The sequence below is a fragment of the Felis catus genome, chromosome A3 (genome assembly GCF_018350175.1).
Source record: "Felis catus isolate Fca126 chromosome A3, F.catus_Fca126_mat1.0, whole genome shotgun sequence".
Lineage (NCBI taxonomy): Eukaryota > Metazoa > Chordata > Mammalia > Carnivora > Felidae > Felis > Felis catus.
This window is the reverse complement of record NC_058370.1, coordinates 119003443-119014011: the sequence shown is the minus strand read 5'-3', so window position 1 is coordinate 119014011 and position 10569 is coordinate 119003443. Positions and strand designations below refer to the sequence as shown.

Sequence of the window (10569 nt, the reverse complement as noted above, 5' to 3'; positions counted from 1 at the left end):
CACTGAGAGTTGCTGAATTCGGGTTTTAAAAAACGCCGCCAGTGAATCAGTGGTGCGGGAACTTGGAACCGCCGAGGCGCCGGGAGCGGCCGAGCACGCACCCCGTCGGGGCACGCGGCCAGGACGCTCCCGGGCTTCTCCCGGACGCCAGCCTCTGTCCCCGGACCCCGAAGGCCGAGAAGGAGCCGCGGGGCAGCCACCCTCCGCGCCCGCCATGGGCCCGCGCCGCCGGAGACGTAAGCCCGAAGTCCCGAAGAGACGCACCGCGAGCCCGACCCCCAGCCCCCCCCGGCGGGCCCCCTCCTTAGGTAACCGGCCGCGGCCCCTCTCCCTCGAGCAGCCGGGGTGAGGGGTGGGCACGGCCGCATCCGCGTGCCCATTTCACGGAACAGAACACCGAGCTCGCGGGCGGAGTCCGGGGTTCGAGTCTCCGGCTGGCGCTCCTCTGCGGGCGGGCACAGCCGCGCGGCCGGCGAGCATCTGCTCGGGCCGGCCCAGTGCAGGCCCAGCGAGGAACCGGGGAAAGCAGTTCCGAGGGGGAGAAAGGGCTGGCCCAGGCGGCCTGGCTCCTAATATTAATTCTTACTACTAGGTTTTATGGAGCACTTACCACCAACTAGACCTTGTGTTCAACTCTTTACGTGAATTACCTCAACTGTATAGTGTGCCCATTTTACAGACGAGAAAACTGACGCGCGGGCAGGCCGGGTAACTTGAACAAGGTCACACACGGCTTGCTCCAGCAGACAGGAGTTTAAAAAAATAAGTGTTTGTGCTTTTTTAAATTGCAAAGTTCTTGTCCGCTTTTTGTGACCATTTCAAAGAACTATTGTACTTTTAGAAGGTGCCCTTCCAGGTATTGTATGTATTTTTGTTTTTTCTTCATTGAGGGCTGTGTTGGGCCTTAAGTAGAGTGCTCTCGCCTTGTTCTCTTCCTGAGATCATGGGCTGGGAAGGAAGACTGGTCTGTGGTCCTGTTTCTGTACTGAGGTCTGGTGGGTGGCAGACCCACGGGGTGAGAGCTGTGCCTTTGTGGCAACAACTGCTTTACTTGTCTTCTGCCACACAGTTAAGAGCAGGGTGAAAAAAATATATTCTGGGTTATTTTCTTTCCTGAACGTTAATAACCTTTGCATCCAGGCAACTTGCTGACTTCTCTCCTTAGTTCTAACTAGCGTTCAGTTACTTCAACTGAAATGTTTAAGTAGGCTGTTATATTACCTGCAGATAAGGACCTCTGAGGCTCCTTTTTCATTTTTACACGTTTTATTTCGTAGTGTATTGTACTAAGGAGGCCCTGAGATTAGTATTGAAATACGAGCAGCGTTTTGGCCATCCTTGTCCCGTTCCTGATTTTGACGGGGTGCTGTTAAGTGTGTTTGCTGTTGCTTTGTGATATGGAAGCATCCTGCTTTGCCTGGTTTATCTCCACGCTTCCTGGCAGCCCCCCTGCACTCGTCTGGCAGTCCGGCTCTTCCATTCTCCCCAGTGACTATTCCACACCTTTGTTTTTCTTCAAATTCCTACAACTCCAGCCGCCGCCTGCCCCACTCACGCTCAGCTGATGATGACCTGGTCTCATGCTTGCCTCACTGAGGAAATAAGAAGCCTCCAGACTGGATTCCCTTGTCTTCTCACAGCAGAGAACCCACATATCCCCTTCCTAGTAAAAACCACTCCTCCTACCTGGGCTTTTGGTCATATTTTTCTCTCTCCGTCCCTGGGCTTTCTCTTATCCTCTCCACCCGCATTTAGAATTACATTCTTACTCCCCACATTGGCATTCCACAAATGCTCTGTCTAAAGAAAATGGGCAGGGGTGTTTCCTGCCCCTACCTTCCCTGCCTCTCGCATACTCCCCATTTTTCTCTACTGCCTTTCATAGCTACCTTTTTTAGAAATAGCCAGATGTAAGAGTACACACACGTGAGTCTCCCCTCTTCCCAGGCACCCTTGAACCCATTCCAGTCTGACCCCCCACAACTACTTCCCTCCCTTCTAGTGCACTTGAAGTCCTCTTGTCAGGGTCACCAGCTACTTTAGTGTTGCTAAATCCAATAGACATGCCTGTGTCCTTTTCTTGCTCCGAGAAGCATTGGACACAGCGGGCCATTTTCTCCTGGAAACACTCTATCCCCTTGGCATCCGTGACCCACACACCCTGCAGTTCCTGCTTGGTGTATTTTACTGTCTGTGTCACCTCTTTAACAACTTGATGTTGGACTTCCTTGCTGTCCGGTTCCTTTCTCCCCACCCCACCCCCGCCCCCCGGCCCCCCGGCCCCCCATGTGGTCTCATCCCGTCCTGTGGCTCTGCCTACCACCCCTACAGACGGCGCTCACATTTACGTGTCCAGCCCAGATCTCTCCTCTGACTCCACATCCCTGTGTCCAGCTGCCTTTCTGCCTGAGAGCTCGTGGTTACGTCTGGCGCAGCCTATCTGAAGCCGAACTTTTGATTACTCTCTTCCAACCTCTGCATCCCTGGTTTTCCCCATTTCGGCAAATGGCACAGGCACGTTCCCCACCCGCAGTTGTTCATGCCAGAACCCTGGGAGACGTTCTTTTCTCTTGTCCCCGTATACAAGTAAGCTCCAGCAATTCTACCTCCAAATCACATCCTTAATCGCACCACTTGTCATCTCTGCTCCCACCAGCTGGTCCCAGCCACCAGCACCCTAACCTGACTGCACTCCACTTCCACTCCTGTCTCTTTTCAGTTCTTTCCTTACACTGCAGGTGGACTCCTCTTTAAAATGTAAGGAGTGGGGCGCCTGGGTGGCGCAGTCGGTTAAGCGTCCAACTTCAGCCAGGTCACGATCTCGCGGTCCGTGAGTTGGAGCCCCGCGTCAGGCTCTGGGCTGATGGCTCGGAGCCTGGAGCCTGTTTCTGATTCTGTGTCTCCCTCTCTCTCTGCCCCTCCCCCGTTCATGCTCTGTCTCTCTCTGTCCTAAAATAAATAAACGTTGGAAAAAAAAAAATTTTAAATGTAAGGAGATCACCTCTCCGACTCCCTCAGCTCCCTGTTATTTAGGATCAAATCCCAACTCCTTATGTTGGCATTGCCAGACCCAACTGTTGAATTTTTTTTTTTTTTTTTTTTTTTTTTTTTGAAAGTAGGCTCCACGAAGGCACCTGGGTGGCTCAGCCAGTTAAGCATCTGACTTCGGCTGGGGTCATGATCTCGCGGTTCATGGGTTTGAACCCCCGTTGGGCTCTGTGCTGACAGCTCAGAGCCTGGAGCCTGCTTCGGATTCTGTGTCTCCCTCTCTCTCTGCCCCTCCCCTGCTCATGCTCTGTCTCTCTGTGTCTCTCAACAATAAATAAATGTTTAAAAAAAAAAAAAGTAGGCTCCACACCCAACAAGGGGCTCAAATTCACAACCATGAGATCGAGATGCTGTACAGCCGGAGCCAGCCAGATGCCCCCCAACTACTGAATATTTAATCCCAGTTCTTTCCCATGATCTTTAACCGCTTAAAGATCACGGGATCTTTCCCATGATTATTTTCATAACCGCTTGTTCTGGGACATAGATTACATGCCTTCTCTTACCCCTCTGAGGTTGTTACATATATGGCTCTCAAAGTCTTTTTTCTCTATTCACTCAGATTCCTCCAGCATTGGTTATTTGTTGAGCTCGGTTCCTCCCGCGGTGTTGTCCTTCTTGCACAGGTGATACCTAGTTGTGCTAATCTTTCCATTCTCTGCGACTGCTGCGCCGGTCTGTCAAAGGCTGCCTCCAGATGACCGTGGATTGTGGACCAGTGGTCGGGAGAGGCAGATGCCAGCAGCTTGACTCCTGAAGTTGAGGCCTCCCTCTTTCTCCTAAATGTCCCCAGTCCCCTGGACACTGCCCCTGTTTCTCTGACCCACATCCCCCACCACCAGAGATAAAGTCTCCAGGGCCAGCTGTGTGGCACAGGCGTCTCTGGATCGTCTCACTGTCCCCATCTGCTCATGCAGCTCTTCTAACACTTTGTAATTAAAAATCCCTTCCACAGAACTACTTGGTTTGCTTCTCTCTCCTTGACTGGACCTTGAATAACATTTCTTTTTTTTTTTTTTTTTTTTAATGTTTACTTATTTTTTGAGAGACAGAGACTGAGCACAAAGTGGGAAGGGGCAGAGAGAGAAGGAGACACAGAATCTGAAGCAGGCTCCAGGCTCCGCCCTGTCAGCACAGAGCCGGACGTGGGGCTCGAACTCACGAGCTGCGAGATCATGACCTGAGCCGAAGTCGGACACTCAACCGACTGAGCCACCCGGATGCCCCTTGAATAACATTTCTGAAACAATTTTATCCTTCAAAATGTTCATTTTCATGTTTTTTTTCTTTTTTTTTTTTTTATTCTTTGTTCAGCTTATGAGAGGTTCATTCATTTTTGTTGGTCCTTGTTTTTATTGACCTAGCAACAGTATTGTTTTTTGTTTTATTTTCTTTTTCATTAATTTATTTTATTATCTTGAATATTTGGTTGTCTTGTTTTGGTTTATTTTAATAATTCTGTTGTTAACACTTGAGTTGAACACTTAGCTGTCTTTTGACATCCTTGTTTTCTAATAGAGAATCAATCTGGAGACTGTACCTTTTCTTCTAGTACCATTTAGCTGCATCTCATAAGTTTTGAGATGTAGACTTTTGATTCATTTCTAAATAGTCTAATTTCAGGGGCGCCTGGGTGGCTCAGTCCGTTGAGCATCCGACTTTGGCTCAGGTCATGACCTCATGGTTCATGAGCTTGAGCCCCGCGTCAGGCTCTGTGCTGACAGCTCGGAGCTCGAAGCCTGGAGCCTGCTTCGAAATCTGTGTCTCCCTCTCTCTCTGCCCCTCCCCTGCTCGCGCTCTGTCTCTCTGTCTGTCAAAAATAAATAAACATTAAAATAAATAAATAAATAGTCTAATTTCAATTAAGTTTCCTTGAGTTAGAAGATTTTTTTTCTTGTGTTTTTAATTTCAGATCAGAGAGTTTGGCTTTTTGACCTCTTCTTTGGGGAATATTTTAAGATCTTTTTTCTTTTTTGTTGTGGTTGGAACCAGGCCAAAGGCTCTGGCTCCATTAGCCCAGTGACCCAGCACTGGCACTGAGTTATGCCAAATCTGAGGTCCCTCCTTGGCCACACATAAGCTCTAGCTAATTGTCTTCACCTCTCAGCCTCAGGATAACCGAGACAGAGAGTTGTGCTAGATAACCTCTCCAATTCCTTCCAGCTCTAAAAATAGACCTGAACACAAAATCACTGAGTTTCCAACCTAGATGGCAAAGGTAGAAGAGATGCCCAAAGTACCAGGGGGCTCAGAGGAGGGAGGTAACCTATCATTTTGGAAGGGACTGGGAATCAGGAGAGGCTTCATGAAAGAGTTGGCGTTTAGAGAATACCCTCAAAGGATCACGCGTTCATTGAACAACTATTTGTTTGGCATCTGACTACTATTTCTAGTTGCTGAAGATAATGGCAGGAAATAATGGACCGGAATGCCCGCTTCTGTGGAGCGTATTACAGACTAGTGATTTGACAGTTTGCCTATCTCAGGCAGGCTGCGAGGCCCCACCTACTGACCACTACACTCTATGACCGAACTTTTTTGCTCAGGCGCTTCCTCCCGTCAGCGTGGTCCCCGGAGAAGTCGGGTTCTGAAGGAGATCCGAAAGCTTCAGAAAAGCACAGACCTGTTGTTAAGGAAGAGCCCCTTTGGCCGCCTGGTGAGCTCCACCAACCCCGTGCTGCCTTCTTTCTCTAAATCCCCCAGGTATTGGGGACCTCATCATCTCTTGCCTGAATGGCTAGGGGTCCTCCCCTCCAACCTGGCAGAGGACTCTTCACCTTTTGAAAGCATGAATCCGCCAAGGGCTCCTTATGGTTCTTCACAGAATCAATTTCTAACCCTACCACCTCTGAAACTGTGTTCTTGGATTATATAAATAGGAGCCCTCTCATCCATCCCCGCTTTGATCCCTCTTCCTGCCCTGGGAGATTGCCTCCCCCTCTCCCCACCACCGATAGGAGACATACCAGTTCCTAAGCTCCCAGGAGTTGACACCGGCTACTGCTTAGGTTCTAAGATTAAGGGGCAGGAAGGTGTAATAGAAGTGAAGATTCATGGAAACTCATGGAGAGAGTCCGTCTTCGCTTGAATCTCTCTTCTTTAACTCTTCACTCCTCCCCACACTCCCCTTCTCCCTTACCCCCCCCCCAACCATCCCCACTCCTTCACAGGCAAGAGAGATATGTGTTAAATTCACTCGTGGTGTGGACTTCTACTGGCAAGCCCAGGCCCTGTTGGCCCTACAAGAGGTAAGAAGGGGGGCCGAGGTACAGCTGGGTGACGATGGGAGAAAGGCACTCTGGAAATCCACGGGGCTGCCCGAGGAATGTCACGCGCTGACTCTTGCCTCCTGAGAGAGAGCATCACGGAACGCCTGGGTTTGGAGGCCAGATCCTCATCTGCTGGTAGCAGGATTCCCAGGCAGGGTTCCCCCTCGTTCTGTGACGGTCTTTCACACAGTCCGGTGAGCCCTCGGAGACAAGGTGCAGCAGGGCTCCAAGAGAACAGCAGCACATGTCCCCTCCCTCCCCTGTGGCAGTCTTTGGACTTGTCTTTCTGCCCCCAGGCTGCAGAAGCATTTCTGGTTCATCTCTTTGAGGACGCCTATCTTCTCTCCTTACATGCCGGCCGCGTTACTCTCTTCCCGAAGGATGTGCAGCTGGCCAGGAGGATCCGAGGCATTCAGGAAGGGCTTGGCTGAGCTCCCGCCACCTGTCTCTGTAAGCCGTTCCTGCTTGCCAGAGAGAGCGCTCTCTGGGGAGGAAGCACCCAGCGTCTCATCGCCGGGATGGAAGTTGCTCTGAAGGAGTTTCCATCCCTGGTCCCTTGCTGTCTCACCTTCCCTTTGTTCTCTAGGAAAGGTTTGACTTGGTTTTAGCTTGAGCGCTTGGGATTCTATGGCTCACGCGCTTTTGTACCACGTTGAATAAAGATCTTTATCTATTTAGTAATCACCAGGCGACATGAATCTGTCAGAGTTCAGCCTCTATCTCACAAGGACCAGATGACTCGTTTTGATTAAGAAGAGGTTTTCTTAACTTTTGAAAATGTCTTGTTTGGTGTCAAATGTGATGCCTGAATTTCAGGGATGACACCAGGGACTCTGTCCGGAGCCAAGAACCGATCCACGAAGTGCAAGGAGATGCCTGGACTCGTTTCGGAGCGGGGTACATGTTGCTTTTGTATCTGGTTGTTTTAAGAAGGAGAAGGCTACGTGGCTTTCCTCTGTGACAGAGGTGATCTGTGAGAAAATCAGCATCATTCCAAATGACTCAGTTCTTTTTAGCTAATGAGACTCCAGGGTTCACTTCGGTTTGCAAATTATTCACATGACTGCTGAATGATTTTGAAGACCTCAGATTTTCTGGGTTATGGGGAAAAAAGGATATTTCCTTATGGTTTTAGATCTTCCTGTACCGTTTAAATTTTTTGCCCGATGTGTATTTACTTTTCTTTAAAACATAAGGGAAAAAAATAAAAGCCAACCGCTTCCATCGGTTGCAGGAAGAGCCGGGCACGCCTAGCGCTTACGTCCCTGTCCCTCGGTTACTGTCATCATTAGCGGCGGCGGCCAGTTCTCGTGTGAGCTTCACCTGTCCACAAGTGTGTAGCTTTTTAAAAACCCAGTTCAGGTTAAAATAGGAAATCTTTAAGTTCTGACGTTCTGGTTCCTTTTAGCAAATTCCTATCAAAGGCATTCAGAAATTCTAGCTTTGCAGGTTTTATTTTATCCTTCTTTGTGAATCATAGAAGACGTGTCTTCATTTTTATACTTTAGAATTTGTCATTCCAGGATTGTAAAGCGCCTTTTCAAAGTTTTTACAAGTGTTTCTTATAACTACTTTGCGGAGAGAGAATAAAAATTAGACTAATTCTTTAATGGCAAAAATGTAAAGCAAAGTTTCAGTTACAGCGTATAGAGAGATACTACGTGTCGTGTCGTATGTGTGAATGTTCAGTTCTTCATTTGTACGCTGTTTTGCAAGTAGCCACTCCTTAAACAAGAGAATTGAGGGGTGTGTTTTTGCCTCCCGTGGAGTAGAGTATGTATGAGCAGATAAAAACGTTGCCCTTCCGTTGTCATAACTGAAAGCAGTGTAAGAAGTTTGCAGAGAAATGGAAAGCGCCACCAGTAGGCTTTTAAGATTTTGCGTGTGATGGAAATGATCAGCGAGGGTGGACTTCTGACACGGATATGCCTGGCAACCAAATTCCAAGACTAGCTGAAGGGAAGGACCAAGTTCTATCACTGAATAAACTTTAGCCCTTTGGAAAAACTTCTTCCTGTTCAACATCAATTCCTATTTATTCAGACATCTGAATAACGCTTATCTGTCAATGAATATATTTAAAATGCTTGTCAGAGTATTATTAATTAGAAGACTGTCTCCTCTCTTAAATTGTACTAAGCAGGGTTGCCTGGCTGGCTCAGTCAGCAACGCATGCAACTCTTGACTTTGGGGTTTGTGAGTTCAAGCCCAGGTCAGGCATGGAACCGTTTTTCCAAAAAAAAAAAAAAAAAAAAATTTTTTTTTAAATAAATAAATAAAATGTACTACCCAGGACACACATGCAACACTGGTCACGCGCCAGGCAGGACCCACCAAGTAGTATTTACAGGGTAACACCAGAATAAGTAATTTAAATCATGATAATGTTATATAATAATGTTACAGTTTCCTATAAACAGTACTTAACATTGTTGGAGTTCTGCGTTTGTTTTTCTGGGTGATTCCATCACCATCTTTAACCTTTCCGTTCGATTTTATTTCTGCTTTCACATTTTTAATGTCTAAGTACTCTTAGTTTTGCAAGTATTTCTTTATTGTAGCATCCCAATCGGTGTTCACTCAAAAAACAAAACAAAACAAAAAAACCCAGAAACCAGCCTGGATATTTCCAACAAAGCAGAACTTAGTGGAAAGGACTGGTTAAATAACACCAGGAGGGCTGGAAGAGCAGCCGGGAAGAGAGGATACTACCCGAAGATCAGGAAGCTGCTGGCATCCACAGCCCCCACCGCGGGTGCTCTGCCGGAAGCACCCCCACCAGCGCCGTGTAAGCCACACCTGCTGCTTACTGACCAGGAACTCGGGGAGCCCCTGCTCCACCCGGTGCTGCTGGAGCCGCCACTGACCCCAAGGATGCCCTTCTGCTCTGCTGCTTCTGCCACGGGCCCCGCCAAACCGCAGAAGAAAAACCTCCCCTTTTTCCTCCCACCTTCCAGCCCCCACCAGCATCTTCCACTGGCAACCAGAAGCAGCTGCAGGAGAGCCTGGGAATACAACTGGCCGCCTCCTAACCCCTCTGTGGTTCAGAGAACTCAAAAGGGCAAGAAGGGAGCTTGGAGCCTACAGAGACCTCATCTGCACAACGTCCCAGTCTGGTTTTGTGGGTGTTAATGCCCACGTTCAAGATGCAATTTTTTTTTTTCCCCTCCTCTTTGTTCTCGTCTCTCGCGCGAGGTTTTCCTTTAATGTTTAACAACCCTTGCAATGAAGAATGGCACACGAGGAAGCTACTGGGGAGTCTGAGTGTGCAGACAGACTGGCCCGGCAGCCGTGCGGCAGGGGGGCGGTCGGCCGGGCCCGTTTTGAGCAGCCCTGTTCTCTCAAGCTCACCAGCAGCCCCCGGGAGCGTCCTCCAGCCTGCGGGGAGGAGGCAGGCCTAGCTGGGTCTAGCTGCTGGCTGCAAGAGGTGAGGAAATCCATATTTAAAATCCGCTCTGCATACACTTCCTTATTCTCCCTGGCCTTGCCTCCCATTCCCCTGGGGTCCAGAGACCCTCATTTCTTTCTTCTCTTGAGAATGAGTCTCCAGGCTGGTGCTGGGATGGGGGGAGAGAGTCACCCAGTGACAGTGCTAGGAGAGGAGCACCAAGGGAACTGCCTCCTGAACAGTGCAACCAGTCCTCTCTGCTAGCCCACCCCGTGCACACCCCGACGCAGAGGGACCCGGTGCCCCCGGTTGTTGAGCCTTAAGAAGATTCTGCTGTGTGGGTTGTGATGGTCCTGACTTTCCCCACTGCTGGCTTGGGGATCCCGCTCTCATGGGCTTGTGGGGGCAATTTCTGTTGTCCATCTGCCTTCTGGCTTTTAGGTTTGTGTTAGTTTTCCTCTCTCCTCATCTCCCCATCCCTTGAGTTCACGTTGAGGTTCCCACTGTAGAGAATTGTGGGTCGACACCTATTTTCTCTCCGCATGAGAAAGCCGATTCCACTGTTTTCTGGGTTCTGTTTCTGCTGTTGAGAAGTCAGCCGTCAGTCCGACAGTTGCCCCTTTGAAGCCAGTGTTATTTTTCTGACTTATCTCTCCTTAAAAGATTTTTCTGCGCTTTTGGTATTCTGCAATGTCATTATGACCTGTCTTCTGTGTGGACTTCCTTTTATTTATCTAGCTTGGCACTCATTGGGCTTCCTGGATAGCGAATGATGTCTTTTCATCAATTTTGGAAAATTCTCAACCGTTACTCTTCAAATAATGCCTCTCTCACCATTCTCTCTCTTCACTTTCTGGGTCACAG

At 49.0% G+C, this 10569-nt stretch overlaps 1 protein-coding gene across 1 annotated transcript; it reads left to right on the top strand.

The window, feature by feature from the left end:
* Window positions 1–14: 14 nt before the first annotated feature.
* On the top strand, window positions 15–8749 carry CENPA (centromere protein A). The gene is made up of 4 exons (XM_003984412.6): window positions 15–308; window positions 5595–5704; window positions 6219–6296; window positions 6614–8749. The coding sequence occupies exons 1-4, from the start codon at window positions 215–217 to the stop codon at window positions 6746–6748; spliced, it is 417 nt and encodes a 138-aa protein (XP_003984461.1). The 5' UTR covers window positions 15–214; the 3' UTR covers window positions 6749–8749.
* Window positions 8750–10569: the final 1820 nt, after the last annotated feature.